Source organism: Nothoprocta perdicaria, unplaced genomic scaffold (assembly GCF_003342845.1).
Source record: "Nothoprocta perdicaria isolate Ctin4 unplaced genomic scaffold, notPer1 scaffold_35, whole genome shotgun sequence".
Classification (NCBI taxonomy): Eukaryota; Metazoa; Chordata; class Aves; order Tinamiformes; family Tinamidae; genus Nothoprocta; species Nothoprocta perdicaria.
The window spans coordinates 2,686,162-2,703,454 of NW_020455588.1; the positions used below are offsets into that span (position 1 = coordinate 2,686,162).

The window sequence follows — 17,293 nt, forward strand, 5'->3', positions numbered from 1 at the left end:
GCGATCTTTACTTCAGAAACTTAGTAAGTGGGTAGGGAACGTGCTACGAGTGGAAAAAGTAAGCGTTGCTACAACACTAGGAGGCTGATATAAAGTAATTTAGTAATTCAGTTATCTACTATCAGACTCCATTACAATTTCTTTAGAACATTTATTGAAACTGGTATTATAATATGTTTAAAACAGGTCAGAATTAAGATCCAATGGTCACAAAATGAGTCATAAAGTTGGTCAGCCATGACGAAAAGGTTAAAACACCATCCAAGTGTAACCACTAACTGAACCCATGGACAGTTTGGGTAGTATAATACACATGGTGGCAAGCTAAAAAAGTTCAGAGTGAGGACTGAAACAGCTACCAACAAGCACTGTCTGCTCCACTGTGACACAAGGTGCTTTGCCTTGGGCAGAGAGAGCACACAGGGCAGCTCCACAAGCCCCGTTAGTCTGGAGTACTAAGATTAATTACATCCATCCACAATGAATACAGTTCAGAGACAAAATCAGGTATAGATTATTATGGGAAAGCAAGAAAGCAGAAAGAAACAGAGCAGACTGTTGCTGTCAGCCCTTTGTGGGGAGTGGAAAGACACTGAGGTCACAGTATGCTTTGTGTGGACTGATAAAATATATGCATAAAAAATAAATCTAATAATTTTCTCCATTATGGCTCCCTTTAGAAAAAATTACCTCTTCCTTTCTTCTGGATCTGCAGGGATGGATTTATGCAGTGGCGCCAGCTCTTCTTCGTGAGAGATGACCAGCTTTGCGTTTACTTGCACTCCTGATATTCGGAATGTTGGGCCTTTAACTTTCCCAAGTCTACCTCCTTAGAAGGAAACACCAAAGTATTTAGGCTTTATGCTTACCTTACAAACAAAATGTAAGGCAAACCAAGAAGATTGCTGCTGTAGCAGCACACCTTCACTTTTATCAAGCTGCATCTTAACCAAACACTCCAACTAAACTTCAGAATCTCAAGGTCTTCCATAAAATAACAGATTAATCTTAAATTTCATGGTAAAATAAAGACATGTTGCACTGTCCTATGACAACTAACCCAAGGGAGGGGAGACAAATTCCTCTTGTTAATCCTTTTCAATAGCCTAGCATGGCAACATTTATTACTACAATCTACATTTTCCCCAAACACAATTGTTTTCTCTAACAATTGGAGTGCAAGATAAACTTAAGCTTCTTTCTACTTTTTAATACTATTCTCCACACCCAAGGGCAACACACCTGCTCTTTCTGGTCCAGAGTTGTCCTTCAAAGCCTTGATGCATCCATTATGAACAAGCTCTCCCAGGCGCCTAAGGTCAGTCTCAGATTTATCAACCAGCTCAGCATCTCTAGCTATAGCATCTAACCTGTAACAAAACAGACATTTTTTTTCTTTTTTTTTAAACAGTTCTAAAACTTCACTAATTTGTGAATGACTCACATAAAATAACATAAAATACGATAAACATAATATAACATAAAATATATAAGACCAAGTAGTCCTGCAAAACTGACAGAATTAGATTATTAGCTGTCTACATACATGCCACTATGAAGAAAGTGAAGATACTAAATTAACATTATAGCTAGGACAAGAGATTAGGTATTCCATTTTCATTTCAATTTTAGAAATGGAACAATACACCTAGAAAACTACGAGAATCAGATTCCAAGTTGCTGAACAGGTATCATCAAGTAAGTTTACCTTTCAAGGGGGCCACCGAATTTCTTGTAACTCTTGATAAACCTGGTAACAGAAAATAATTTTACATTTTAAATACATGCTTAACTAACCAAATTATTTTAAAACTGTAGCAATACATTTTTATTACAACACTATACAGACACAAAGTGTAAACTACAGAGAATAGGGCAGCCTAGCATATCATAATCCTCCACATTTAAAAACAAGAGTTTTATTTGGTTTAAAAACTAGGGCAAGGAAAACTGATAGTACAATTTATTTCAGAAACTACTTTATTATTTTCACGGGACAAATGATTCAGGAACTAGATGTACCTAGTCATAAGAATCAAATGTGGATTTACAGTAAATAGAGAATTTGGATGTTATGTTATGCCTCATATAATGAAGAGGAGATAGCTGCAACTTGAGCGAGATGATTCAATTTAAGAAAATATGACATGAAGGATAAAGGAATGTTACTGCCCTCAGGAAAAAATGTCGAAGGATGGAAAGAAACTGCAAATACCCAGGAGATGGAGAGGAAATCAAAAAGGGAATTTTCCTCAACAAACAAGAATCCAAGTTAGTAATGTGAACGTAAAAATAACCTTGTCAAAAGGTGCAATCCATTATGTTAGATATAATGCAAATGGAACAAGGATCTTGTAAAGTTGTTTCAATAACTTAGTAAACTTTAAAAGATTTCAGAAAAATTTGAATACTTGAAATTCCAAACACAAAATAGCATTTCAAAAACTCATCAAGGTAAAGCAAAAACAATTCCTCTTCCTCCTTCCACCAGAACAAAAACCCTCCCCCCCACCAAATACTGGTAGGCTCAGCTATACAGTTTTATTGAAAGGGGCTTCGTGTTTTTTACTTTTAAAAAACATCTGTATCACATTAATTCAATTACAGTGTCCGAAAATGTAAAATAAAACCCACTCAACCTTTTGTGGATACCACGACAAATATATGCATGCTTTCTTCAATTACAGTGGATACTGATGAAAAATAGAGCATCTGGGGCAGGATGAGTGGTTTACCACTGTAAAAAAAAATTTTTTTTTTTGAAACCACCCTCTTCCAGTTTGCAGGGGTTAGGAGTAATATATACTTGAACAATTAAGAGTATTTTTCCAACCTAATTTTTCCCTCATCAAAATGAGTTCAACCTCTGGACAGTCCTTTATGTCAGCACCGCCAGGTAAAACCCCAAATGCACTGAATAAAAGTTTTCCACTAAATTCAGGAAAAAAAAAGTCTGTATTTACAAACTTTAAAACTATTTTAAACAATTTTGTTCAGTCCCATTAAACATGCACGTTCCTCCCCAACCTTACCGTCTAATCTCTGCATCACTAAATCCTTTAATATTCTCTCGAGGAATAGTTCGTGGCCTTCCACGTTTTTTGGGACGTTTTCTTTCCGAGATGGAGTCACTATCAGATCCAGAATATCTTCGGTTCCTACTGCGCCTTCCTTCGCTGCCATTAAAGCTGATCTGTAATTGCAGAGGAAGTAGTTCAAAGTGACATACTTAAAATGCTCAAATAAAGTTACCAACTCATCAAAAACGCATTTGGAAAAGAGGAAGAAAAAAATTAAAAAAAAAGCAGTCGAAAAAACAGAAGTCAGAAAAATAGCAACACAAAAAAGAACGTCAGTAAAAAGCCAGGGATACCTGTTTTGCACAATTTCTCATCCTTGGGAGCATATATATTTCTTCAAGTTCCTTTTGTCTTTCCTCCTCTTCTATTCTTCGCCGCTGGACTTCTGGAATGATTTCTTCCCAATTTCTTGAATTTCGCTCTGGTTCTAATTCTATGTCATCTTCATCCATATTGGAAAAATTGGCCACCTTACATATCAGAACAAATTCACCAAGTCAAATGACAGTCAGCAAGAACTTTTAGAAAAGCTTAGTTCATGGCTCACATTTTATCCAAAGACATATACATGCTGAAATAACTGTATATTATGTAATATATATGCATAATTTATAAATTACAAAATGCTTAACGAAATAGTCTTTAATGAAAGCCATTTTTTATATATACATGACCAAATAGGAAGTCTACAATCACTTTCTTATTTGAAAGTTGATTGATACTGAAGCAAAAAGAAACAGCCTCCATGGTAGCTGGACAATCATTATTTAATGTTACTGCAAAGCAGGGCTAATGGCACACAAACATCTAAACTGATGTGACACAGTCATAGTAAAGCTAGCCATAGGTTAATAAAGTGTAAATCACCAGATGCTGCAAATAAATAATCAGCAGGAAGGCAATACCCTAAATACTCCACTGAACTCAAGAAATAAATGCTGTGCTGGACTTTTCATAGAAGCACAGAATGGTTAAGGTTGGAAGGGACCTTTGGAGGTCAGCTAGTCCAACCCCCCTGCACATGCAGGCTCATCTAGAGTACATGGCACAGGGCTGCATTCAAGCAAGTTTGGAAGATCTCCAGAGAAAAAGACTCCATAACCTTTCGCAAACAAAACGAACCTATTTGGGCACACTCTATAAATACAGCATTAGATAACAATTAAAATATCTAAAATTCAAGTTTACTTAATTTTGAGGGTGGAATTTCTCAGTCACCAACCTGCTTCTGCAGCCCAAACTCTGTGTTTTATTTTCAAGAGCAACACGGATCCTTTTAAGCACAAAGTAAAAACTAACAATTCTTAGAATTTTAATCGTTAAACCAAAGATTAATACATTTGTAAATAAATATGCATTTTTTTCTTTCAGCAAGATGTATTATGCCTTTTAAACATATTTTCTTGATGGTTATTATCTCGTAGAGATGAAAATGCATTTACACATTTTACACAAAAAAAAGATACAGTGTTGACTTATTGTGGCATTGGTTTCCTAAGAACAAGGAAAGATGGCAAGGCAGACAAAAGGAATCAGTAGCATTTATAAAGGGAAGTGTTTATGGGAAGCAGCAGGGAGGGATCACAACATTACCTTGAACTGTGAAAGCAGCTCATCTCCTACAGTTAATGGGCCAGGCTCATTTTCCCGTGTTTCAGCCCTCTTCAAGATTTCATCTATATCCATTTCCTGAAACAGAGCAAGTTTGTCTTTATAAGAAAATAATTCATAGGTATTTTTGGTTGCTATATGCCGCACTGCTCCATTTACCTGGGGCTCCTGTTCTTCCCCTTCAGGTTCTTTAAAAAGTTCCTCAGCACCAAATTTCAAAATCGCTGATAACTCTTCCTTATTAAAGGGTGTTGAACTGAAAAAGCAAAATTTAAGAAGAATATCTTAGAGATTTTTTCAGATAACTAATTTAGGCAATCAAGCTTCTCCATTTAATTTCATTTCACTGCATTTAATAAAGATGTGCAAATCCAATGTATTTTGCACATCCTTACTACACATTTTTTCCCTGCATTAACAAGCTCAAATAATTTGCATTTTTACTTACCTGTCAAATATACTTAAGAGTCAACTTATATGGAAGAACATAAAAACATACCTTGAAGGAGTAGAGCCTGTATGTAGCACAGTTTTCCCTGTAGTGTCCATTCTCTGAATTACTAAGTGATCCAACACCATCTTCTTCTTGGCTCTTTCAAGAATATCCTCTTCCACTGATCCCTTTGTGACTAGCCGATAAATGTTAACCTACGTATATTAAAAAAACAACAACTCTATTCATGTGTTCTCTAGGTATACATATGAAAACAGTATCATAAAAAATTATCAAGATAACTGAAAATGCCTTAAGGAACCATAAGGAAAAATGTCAGTGTCGATTACGACTCCTCCAAATTTTATTAGCTGGTATGATTGACGAAATATTTGTTCAATTACATTACTATAGCCTCTGCATATTCCTTTAAAAAAAGAAAGAAATAAATTTAGACCTCTCTTCTACAAACTTCAGAGATTTAGCAAAGCACGGCCACAAGCAAGTGTTGCTTCTCTAATATATTGCTTGATGTCTTCTGCAAGAAAAGTCCGTAAAGAACAAGGAACATTTCACTTCAGTAGAGGGGATGTGCCTAAGCGGTTACTTTCTAGAAGGACATGGTATGATCATGGGAGAGGTCCAACTCTCCTTTCTCTCCATCCATACACATTTACAGCTGTCACACTGCCTTCCATATAGGCAGATTTAAACAATTCAATAATGCAAGGGAGTATTATTAATATTTTTAGACAAACTAATCAAATATTAATTGTTCTTAGAATACGTGAAGACTGGCCCCAGAGGCAAAGCAGCAAGCAGACAGCTATGGTGAGGAGCCCTCCTGTAGGACGGAGCTCAAAGCAGACCCAAGGGCACGTACCTGTTTCTTCTGCCCAATCCTATGGGCTCTTGCCTGCGCCTGCAGATCGTTCTGCGGATTCCAGTCAGAATCAAATATAACTACGGTGTCAGCAGATGCCAAGTTTATACCTAACCCTCCAGCTCTGGTAGACAGTAAAAAGCAGAAGTCCTAAAATCACAAAATAAGAAATAGCTTTACACACAGTACTTTTAATATTCTTCAGAGAACCAATATGACACTAGTGGATACATTCTATGAAGCACCCTGTGAACTCGTATGCTATCAAACAGCTGCTCCATAGCTGAAGTTTCTTTCAGGATAAAGTAAACACCAATACCAGTTTCTCTCATGAACAACTACTTATTTCTCTATAGTTTAAAGGAAGCAGCACCACAGATGAGTACCAGCTACCTGAGTGAGGGGTGGAGGAAGGGGAAAACAAACAGAACACCCTTCAAAAGTTCAAAACAGCCTGCTGTTAGAAGTCTTGTATGTGCCAGAGTTCCTCCCCATCTTTTTTTAAAAGAAAACTGAACTGTCATGGCATAGGAGGAAAGGCCCTTGAACATAAAAGTGACTGATTAACTAAGAAACAGTGAGAGGTAATAACAAATCATTATTGCTCTGGAACTGGTCCTGGGTGTCCATGAGATGTCTATCACAACACCTCAGTATAATTATAGCCAAAAACCAAAGTGTTATGAATTATTTGGGAAAGAAAAGAATAGATAATAAAACAGCGAACACAATTATGTTGCTGCACAAACCCATATTTTGCCTACATTCTTGAATAATGTAGGAAGTCTTCATTCCCCGCCTCATCTCAAAAGCTGTACAAAAGAACTAGCTAGGTTTTGGAAAAAGCCAATGATGTCTGTACTAGAATGTAAAACTTCTGTGTTTAACAGAAATCTGCAACCTGATGTTATGAAGTTAAGTCCTTTCTCCTCAGTCACAGAGGAAACTTAAGCTCAGCAATAACTCACAAATGTTATCCTTCCACTTTTGTTAAGAACACAGGTATGATTAGGAATATTAAATAAGTTAGGAAACTTCCAATGTAGAAACTAAAGAAGCTTCTTAAATCCTTACAAGCATGCTAGAGATCAGTACTTCACCATTCTCCTCCAGGGCAACGAACTAAGAGTCAAAAGATGGTGATGCCAAAAGCCAGAGTTAAAGATGGTGACTTAATTCCACCCACTGCCCAGTACTTTTTATGCTGAAGACTTGTTGAGTTTAGGGCTCTTGTAAAAATCATACAATTAAGTCCTACCCTAAGATAGGAAGCTGAAGTTTTCAGCACTTATACAGTACTTAACTACTGTGATAAAGGACACTGAAAAATATTAAAACATTGTAATGACTAGTTAAACATAATTTTCATAAATTGCTTTCCAATTTAACATCATCTTCGAAAATAAGAGTTGTAAAAATTATATTCTAGGTAATGATAACAAAATCTCAACTTTATATAGCTGCACCCATGAGTCTTCTCAGCCTTTTTTTTTTTTTGTCTATTTCTTAGGAATATACTCAACTAATTCACAGGTAATATATAATGCACAACTAATACCATACCTCTGATCCTTCTGCATTAAAATGATCCAGTGCTTGTTTCCTCAACTCTCCTTTTATTGATCCATCAAGTCTCTAAAGAGATTTAATGCCACAGTTAATACAGTATGAAATTCGTTTTTCTAATCAGAGCAACTTCAATTTCTCAGTTGCACAGACAAAACAAATCCCAGCAATGTAGCATTTTACACTGTCTTTTCCACCAGCTCCATTTCAAAATCTCATTTAGTATGTAAGCAACTGTCAGGCTTCCTATATAAGGACAGGTTTACATAAATCTTTTTGTAAAAAAAAAAAGAGGAAAAATATTTTAAAAATTAAGAAAAAGAGGAGTAAACTCTTTGGTTACTATCAGCAAAATTTCTTACTTGAAAGGGAAACTGGCGATACTTCAAATACTCTGCTAGGATGTCCAGCATCCTCACCATCTGAGAGAAAATCAGAACTCTGTTGCCACGTTCTCGCAGACGAATCAGTAGCTTGTCAAGAAGGATTAGTTTCCCGCTGCTACGTATTAAATGCTGCAAGAACAATGCAAATATATATTACAGAGTAAGTTCATCTCAACATGAATATGCACTTCAATTAGTTAAACATTCATCTTTGGTTTGCTTTCTTGCCTACTGTTATAGGAAGAATGACAGATATTCTAACATTCCCTTAAAAATATTTTAGTATGTGCACACAAGACGCACGCTCCTAAAACACACACATTCAGGTGACTAATACGCTGCTACAAGGATTAACAACTATGCAGCACTGACCAACTTGAAAGTTTAATGAGGATTTAGCAAGTGTCCTGGTCTTGTAAAAGGGCATTGTAAAAGCAGTGAGCACTTCAACTGAAGTCGATAGCAGTATCCAATAGCATATTTTTAAAGGAAATGCAATTCTCAGCTCCTGCTCATGGAAGAGCATCTTAAGGTTGCACCAAAGCGTTAAGCAAATATACAGAGCTACCGATCAGAGCAGTTAAGGTTTAGGCCCAAGTTCTATCCTGTCAAGTAAACAGTGACTTTCAGAGTCAAAGTACTTGAGATTATTATGACTTAATTTTTTTTTATCTGTGTGTGTGCGCACGCGTGTATAAAAGATTATTATTAAAGGGACTATTTTACAATTTCTTTCTCCTCATCTCCCATCTCATGAACAGAAACAGGCACTGCTGCCTCACCCTGCAAGTTTTCCTAGACAACATCATATCACTCAAGTCTCTCATTAAAGATGAGGTGAGAAGAATCTTGTTTGTGGAGTCTAACAGGCTTTAGGCAGCCTTCCCTGCTCCGCTGGGAATAACTGGAACAAAAACTCCAGGGCATGCGGAATTTAACATCGAAAATTTAGGCCTCTTCAACTTCCAAAAGGCTTGGGAAACAATGTTGGGGAGTGAGAAGTTTGGGTTAGGCACTTTCTTTATGCCAGAAAGGAGGAGGATATTTTGTTGTAACAAAGCTCAAGATGGCTAAGGAAGTCATTGTTAAAAGCAGGCAATTATTACAAAGAATGGCTGAACAGTTTCTGGCAGTTTAATTACAGTTTAGATGGTCATACTGCACACATCAAGTTCTAAGTAAAATATCCTCTAGTTTTGAGGAACACCTTATAACATAAAACGGCTTGAACTCACAAGCTGGCACTGCACGATTCAATACTTTTGGAAAAAGGACTTTAAAGTCCTAACTTTAAAGCTTCCAGAAAAAAAAAACTTCAGAAATATTTGATGCCATTTATACCAACATAACTAACACCAGTTGTTTTACCTGTTAAAGGAGTTCTCAACAGTTTCAATGCAAAACTAGTTAACTTATATGAAAAGAAGAGAATCCCCCCAATCCCATTCTTGGTAGTGGTGCTATAGTTGCTTTCATTCCTAACAAAAACAGCAAAAATCATAATAGGTTTTGGTTTTTTATTACTTTTATTTCCTTCTGCTTTGCTGTTTGCAGGCATACAGAGAACAGTCTTCTTTTATTAAAAAGAAGAAAAAAACAAAAAAACCCAAAATCAACCTTTAAAACATTCTGCAAATCACTTCCAACTATCATATGGATCGTTGATGTACTACCAGTCCTCTGTTTGCATTGATATCACGTTTAGCTGTTTAACTATTTTTTAATGTGGTTCTAAACGGGCTTTAAGCTTTTTTCAGCTGAAAACACATAGCCTATTTCAAACTATTCCCTTTTTATTTTGGTCATAATTAAAATCAGGGATGTTGTCTTTAGTAATGGTCTAATTCTCCGTTCTAATTCAGAAACAAGAAACCAATTCACTTAGCTGTAAAATTCACACTGAGATCTCCTTCTTTCATAATATACTTTAGTTAGAATGAACAAATTGCCTCAACAGGGTAAAATGACTGCGTGCCTAATACAGATGTAATTAAAAAACAAAGCAGTATTACCTGTAAGGCCTCCTGTTTATTATAGAATTCATTATCATCTGGTGGTTTAATGAGGTAGCAATGGTTACAACACTTCTTGAGTTCCATCATGATGTTCAAGAAGCCTGATGTACTGCCTTTAGAACCTTTACTCAGGGCTTTATAATTCCGGGTTAAAATCCACCTAAGATATAGAAGGTACAGCGTAAATAATTTCTAACCTTACGTAGAATTCAGATATTTGTAAGGTTTCAAAACATAAGCAAACTCAAGAGAAAATGCAGCTTCTGACAAAAAAAAAGAAAAAAGGTACAAATATGGCATACAACAGTAGCTAAATGAACAAAGATTAGGCCAATGTAGTTTTTAAGCCTTTGTGTCATGGAATTTCACTGTGTTAAAGTTCTGACAAGCGTTAAGTTTGTACTTGTTCTGCCTTAAGCTGAAATGCATCACAAAAACTATTAAACTTAGTAAATTGCAGGTTACATGCATTATATTAAAAAACAGAAGAATGTTATTTCTTACTTGTAGTATTGCTTCTGCAATGCACTCATTTCCATCCTCAAAATTTGCTCAACCTTAGCAGGTAAAGACTTTTCCACATCTTTTTTAACTCTTCTCAGTAGAAATGGTTCAAGTTCTTTGTGGAGACTTGCATAACCAAACTCTCTCCCTTTTCCATGTTCCTCTTCAAAGTCTTCCCAAGAAGAAAACCTTCAATGTAAATAACAGAATCAGTGACTATGGAAATCACTATGAAAATCGTGATGTACTGTGAATGTCCCAAAGGTGGTGACAGGCAAGAAGCAACCGAACACCAACATACACGTGCATAAATATTCTGCACAGAAACATATGACTTCTTCCCCTACTCCCCACTCCCTCCATTTCATTTTTATCTCCAAGAAATTCGAAGTACTTTCTCTGTAACCAGAAGAGTGGAAGTTCGCAAACACTTCTGTAGAAATAACTACTGAATTTGAATTTACTCAGTGGAGGCTCAACATTTCATTTCACACCGTCTGCAGCGAAACCCTGATAGATGGTTGCAGCAATTCTATTATCATATTTATTGCATCACATGAGAAATGGCTCCATAGCTGGAAGACAGCATGTGAGATCCAGACACTTCATGTACTTTTTGCAGCTTGTATGGAATGGATGATTACCCAGACCAAGAGACTGGCCAGGCAGTTGGATGAAGAACACATGCTAGGTAACAACTTCATCGTAAGCCCTCAACGCAAAGCGTAGCACCCAAACCAACTGCAGCTGCACTGCTCTGCATTTACAAGATACCCGATAAGAACATGTGCTAAGAGTTCTCGTTTTTCCTAGATATAATCACAAATTACTCTAAGACATGGTAGTACAGTAAACCTACTGTTAGCAAGCCACATGGGCAAGCTAGCTACGTGACTCAACTATGGGTTATCAGCATCTGGCACATTGCTACAAACCTGCTTTCCTTAATGGCAAACAGAGAAAAGAAAGCATCCTCAACCCCATTCTATTTCCCCAGAGTAAATCCATCTGGTAAATCTCCAGAGTAAAGCCATCTTTCAGACTAGGACAAAACATCTTTTCAGATCCCCGATCCATACATCATTCCATCTTTTTGTGGGCTAGTAACACAGGGAAAAAAGTAGCAATTGCTACCAGAAGTATTTATCTCAAGCAGCATCGAAGACACGCGTACCTCCTTTATACAGACTACTACAACTCTTTTTATGCAATTCTCCGAATTGCTACAATACTCCATAGTAAGAAACTTGTGACAAAATATCACCACGTATCACAAAAAGCTCTTGCTTACTTTTCCGGCATGATGAAGTGCAGCAAGGACCAAAGCTCTTTGAGGGAGTTTTGCAGAGGAGTTCCAGTAATAAGAAGACGATGGTTAGACTTAAAGTCTATTAGTGTCTTGTACAGAAGGGAATCATCATTTTTCAGACGATGAGCTTCATCAACTCCTATAAATGCCCAATTCAGACCACCAAGGAACGACTTAAAGAAACAGAGTGGGAAGAGAAACATTATACTAATAAGCATTTGATGCAGTTTCTGCTATTTTATAGCAGGCTACAAGTATCATATTTTATTTTAATAAAATACGGACCCCTATGTGTCTAGGCATCTAATTTGTTAAATTGAACTTCTGTTACTGAACTACTGAAGCATTCTAAAGAAGTACATATTACATTTAAAAAGAAAAGAAAGCTGATCAAACAGCCAACCTATAGTAATTTTTCACATGACAGAAAGAGCGCATGGAAAAGGACAAAAAAGTAAAAAAGCTCTGCTCACTGGCTTTCTGCAAAAAATTTGATACACCGCTGGAAGGTTTAAAAATAACTCTGTGGGACTATCATAGAGAGAACTATACAAAGGAAAAAAGACTACAGGGAATCTCAGAGTTCTAAAAACACAGACATAAGGGTGGAAGGTTGGATTGTTTTTTTTCAGTTCTCTGATGAGGATCTGAAAGGAAGGAGCGTGATTCAAGACGAAAAGCGATTATTACACTAATGAGAAGCCAAACCTGGGGAACTCAACTACGGAAAAAAGTGCAATTCCTTCAATAAAGGGTTGAAAAAAGGGAAGAAGGTAGAAAGCCTCATTACACATACAAAAACAAACAGAAAAAACCTAAAAGTGCTGAAAGAAAACTCTACCGTCCTACTTCTGAAAGCAGAATTGTCAAATTCTCCATCCATTTACTAAGCCAGAACCCAAATACATGCACCCCTAAAAAGAGTTCTGCACCGGACAAGTTACTGTATCTCCCTGAAAAAGATGACTGCAATTACCTTATCCTTCAGCAAAATTTCGTAAGTTGTTAGAAGTATATTAAACTTTAATCGCTTGGTCTGTGGATGCATCCATTCATGAGTTCTTATCTACAAAGAGAATTAAGTGAACTGTAAGCTGCAGAGAAAGGCTTACTGACTGGGATGATTTCAAGCACTACAGCAACATTAACTAACACAAAATAATCTGGTCACCAAGCACACTAATGTAGGAAGACTGCTAGTCCAAGCTCCAAGACTCCCAAGATATATTTTTTTTAAGCTACAAAGAAATGGCGAGAAGTTTTGGAAAATCTTTTTTTTAATTTTAGTGGGTGAAGTTACTTAGAACACTCCTTTACAAAAACGAATTAAATGCATGGTTGTCTTGCCTTGCACCTCAATAATTCCATGGTTAAAGACTATTTATTTTCAAATAGAAATCTACATTGTTAATCCCTTTTTATTAGTTAGTAGTAAGGAAATCTTTCACATGATTACAGCAGATCAAATATCTAAGTTTTCATTTTGCTTTCTAGTGAGTATTTGCTCATTCCTGAACAAAAATACAGAAAAGGAACAGAAGACAAAACATGAAATTAGCCTTGCTTGCCGCTGATCTTTTTCGATGATACAAATACTCACCATATTTCTGCTAGTTATATCTCCTAAATAAACCACAGCATTCATCTGGGGAGCCCAAGTCTGAATCTCTCTTTGCCAAGATGTCAAGGTAGAAAGGGGCACAACGAGCAAGAAAGGTCCATATAGTTGATGTTCGTGAAACAAGTAGTTCAGAAAAGAAATTGTTTGTATTGTTTTACCTAGACCCATCTCATCTGCAAGAATACAACTATTCCCTCTGAGATAGAAAAAAAAAGGGGGAAAAATGGATTATTATTTTTGAACATTTAAAAAAATACTTTGCAACTGTAAATCTTCAAGTTTTTAGTTAGATACAATTTCAAAAATCATATAACACCTTTTAGCATACTAATTATTTTTCAAATATGTTTAACAAAAAGCTTGCACTATTCCTTGCATGTCTCCTTTAAAATTATAAAACTCATACATCTTTCAGAGATTCACTTTTTCTTTTAACATAAAATCTCACAATTTCCAAACAGTCAAATTCATTTCAGACTATACTTACTTGCACCATGAGTGAGCAAGCCAGTTCAGTCCATTTAACTGATAATCTCTTAATTCTAAACTCTCGTGCCCTCCAATATAAGATGGTTGCTTCTTTAGTGCAACAAACCTCGGCCTCTGTTTCAGAACCTGTCCAAAGAAAAATGAGCATTAGTCCTAACACTAACAGAAATTATTAAAATATTTTCTTACAAAAGCAACTTAGTAGAAGAAATCTGCTAGGTAACTGTGTCTAGTCTTCACCCAACTAGGCTGTACAGCAACACCTGGAATTAGTTTGATTGCTAAATTCTATGACAGCAAAGATATTAGCACACCACAAAGGTTACTTCTAAAATAAGTGAAACCAAACTCCATCTATGCATGTCAGCTAAAATGGTAAGGGAGAAGCATTTACAAGAATCTACTCTTGGCAGTGCTACTTGCTGTCTCTCCCTCTCTATACACACACCCATATAAGTATACATCTCATTAATATCACTGAGTAACATACAAAATATAATACACACACTGTTTCTGGATGCATTAAATACGCTTCTACTATCATAATTGACTATAAACCCATTGCAATGATACACTTACCTTGCAGTCCTTAAAGGGAGTGGTCTTGGATTGATTTCTGCTAAAATACTCATCAATGCGTGCCTGGAATTTTTTAGCAATGAGAGCACCATCTTCCCAGCTGCATTCTGAGTAAGGCAGACCCTGCCATTTGCAATAGTAATCTGGATAACCAGCTGCTGATTTCTGATTTGAATGAGCTGCAGAAATGCATCAGAGATCTCAGATCAGTATTTTCGTGATGTATTTTAAAAAACCATTAATTTTAGATTGTAAGACAACTTAAACTATTTTCACAACAAGAGGTAGGACAACTTTTTAATCAGAAGGTTTGTTCTGCATTGAAGTGTTAGCCAAATCAATTCTCTTAACTTCAAGTTTCTTAAATGCAAGTGCATTATACAAGCAATAACCATGTAATATTCTTAACCCTACTTTTTGTCCGCGAGTTTGTCACATACCAATTATTCTTTCCACTATTTGATATTGTTTATGTAGATCATCTGTAAGTTCCTGCTGGCAGTTATAATATTCCACATCTTCTGGAGAAGCATTTTTCAGCCTGAAATGGGAATTTATTTACAGTGCTTATTACATTGTCTAGTTCTAAAACTAAGAAAATTTGGCAACTCTAAGGCTCTGAACATAAGCATCAGAGGAGTGTTTCTTAGGGAGCTGCTTTGAAGCAGCTACAAGGCAGAAACTCCTGCTAAGAAAGTGCTCCATCTGGCTTAGCTGCCTCATCACTAGTGCCTGAGAAGGCACATCAACAGACATTCCAGCTTGTATTAGCCATGTGGATGAAGCAGAACATCTATGGGCAACAGCACACAGTTTGCCTCATAGGACACCTCCATGGAGTCTCCAGAGAGGGCTCACTCCGTAAGAGTGCCTCTCATAAGGAAGGTCGCCTCCGAGTCCCACCAGGCTTCACAGGTGATATTAAAATACCAATAAAATTGAACGTCAAAAGTGTGACATTAAAATGTACATATTTCTTCAGCTGTTGGCTAGAAGACAGAGAAGCCTAAGCCAACAAAACTAAATACTTGGCAAAATAATCTCTGCATTGACTCCTGAAGATCTCTGATCAAAATATAACTTCAAAATTAGTAAAAAAAAAAAGCTAAGACTTTTTTTCTTTTTACATTTCATTTACATTCATCTTGTGCAAACTTCTGTAACAGACACTAAAATTTGGGAGAAGCAGCTGCTAACTGAAAGATCCAATTTTACATGATGTGCGAGTATTCTCACACGCTTGACCAAAAAGTCAGCAGCTCAGCAGCTTACAAGACTGCAAAGATTTGGGAAGATTAAGTCTTTTTTTTGTGTTCTTGTTGCATAGACACTTCAAATCATACCCTCACAAAGAAGTCTCACAGAACCACAACAGAACATCTATATTATTATAAAAACATGTAACATGGAAGTAAAAATCAAAATACCATCGTTTTGTTTCCTGATCTTTTTTCTTATAATTGTCCAGCTTCTTCATTCCCTTAACATTTTGTTGCTTCAGTGTTTCCTCAGTCTCCCAGGTATTATGGATGTGGGACCAGCCTTTCCATTTAATCAGATATTGTACTTCACCTGGCTCCTTCGATTTTTCAAACCCACCATTTGGATCACCATCTGCCTCAACTGCATAGATGGTGGTTGCAGCACCAGTGGCTGAAAAGGAAAGCAAACCATAAACCTTAATTGAATGGAGATGTCATCAATCAGCCAATAAGAACAGTGCTACAGAAAGCAAGCAGAGATGCTTTCAAATGAATTGAATTACAGCTCTCACATAATTACTTTTAGTTGAACAATAAGGACACAGACACGTTAGCACATGCACCAGAAGTCAAAAGCAAAATCAAAAAAGTAACCAATAATCCTGGGTATTTAACTTGTAAAAACCTCATCTTTTCTTACTAGAATTTTCTTAGTATTCCCAGCATCTCTAGTGATCCCCAGGGAATGCTCCATTAACATTACTTGCCATCTTCCCTGCTATATCCTTCTCATCTCTGCATGTGAATTACACTTCATGCTTGGCCAGCCCTGAGACCTCAATAAGCTGCTACTAGGGACGCTATAAATCTATTTCTTCCTAGGTATGTTTTTCTACATCTTTTTTTTTTCTCCTACTGCCCTTAGAATCTTATCTGAGGAAATTTTTAATTAAGCACAGACTGCCTCCCAGCTGAAGCCTCTGAGCATAAGGGAGCACGCTCATTTCTGTGAGGGTATCCAGGACTCAATCAGCTCCAGAGGACTGATACAGCAGAGAGTGGCAACAACAAAGGAGAAAAAACAGCAACAGCATCTGGAGAATCAGATATAACAAGCCTAGTCCAAAAGGTTTTCGACAGTGGTCATGCTGTGCCTGTAAGTTAGAGGTTTTAGGACAGATTGTAATTCAGGACAGTATATGGGGAAAAGAAAGTTAAGAAAAAGACAAGGTAAGCTCTGAGATGGGTCAGGAACTCCAGAGATTGGTTAAAATTAACGGAGAAAAGTAGCTCTGAAGTGTGAGGGTACTGAATTTTCTATAGTTAGAACACCAATTTGCAGGCTGTAACACACAATGAACTGCTGGTCACTCCAACCATCCCTGCTGGAAGACATTCATACCATCACTCACAGGAAAACACACATGCAAACACACCAGTAGGTACTAGACACACCTCACAGCCTTTCCACTGTTTCTTTGTAATAAATTGAGACAATTTGCACAAGAGTAACTAAAATGACGATCTAAATGCTTCAGCCTTCCTGACACCATCTCCCAGTGCTCAAGGTTTAGCTGGTTAGCTGTCCTATCCAGTCTACCCTCTCCCTTCCCAG

The 17,293-nt window shown here is 36.7% G+C and overlaps 1 protein-coding gene across 2 annotated transcripts in view; it reads right to left on the reverse strand.

The window, feature by feature from the left end:
* Positions 1-17,293, reverse strand: part of CHD1 (chromodomain helicase DNA binding protein 1) — a 45,499-nt gene that overhangs the window by 10,729 nt on the left and 17,477 nt on the right. For both annotated transcript variants that reach the window (XM_026044117.1, XM_026044116.1), the window contains exons 7-26: positions 15,904-16,129; positions 14,917-15,017; positions 14,477-14,655; positions 13,896-14,023; positions 13,388-13,604; positions 12,764-12,853; positions 11,770-11,960; positions 10,479-10,667; positions 9,972-10,134; positions 7,936-8,088; positions 7,571-7,642; positions 6,008-6,157; positions 5,191-5,339; positions 4,851-4,947; positions 4,674-4,769; positions 3,374-3,550; positions 3,033-3,193; positions 1,709-1,750; positions 1,243-1,370; positions 691-829 (exon numbers count right to left, since the gene is read on the reverse strand). In XM_026044117.1, the coding sequence (XP_025899902.1) occupies positions 691-829; positions 1,243-1,370; positions 1,709-1,750; positions 3,033-3,193; positions 3,374-3,550; positions 4,674-4,769; positions 4,851-4,947; positions 5,191-5,339; positions 6,008-6,157; positions 7,571-7,642; positions 7,936-8,088; positions 9,972-10,134; positions 10,479-10,667; positions 11,770-11,960; positions 12,764-12,853; positions 13,388-13,604; positions 13,896-14,023; positions 14,477-14,655; positions 14,917-15,017; positions 15,904-16,129 (2,848 nt within the window). The remainder of the gene's footprint in view (positions 1-690; positions 830-1,242; positions 1,371-1,708; positions 1,751-3,032; positions 3,194-3,373; positions 3,551-4,673; positions 4,770-4,850; positions 4,948-5,190; positions 5,340-6,007; positions 6,158-7,570; positions 7,643-7,935; positions 8,089-9,971; positions 10,135-10,478; positions 10,668-11,769; positions 11,961-12,763; positions 12,854-13,387; positions 13,605-13,895; positions 14,024-14,476; positions 14,656-14,916; positions 15,018-15,903; positions 16,130-17,293) is intronic.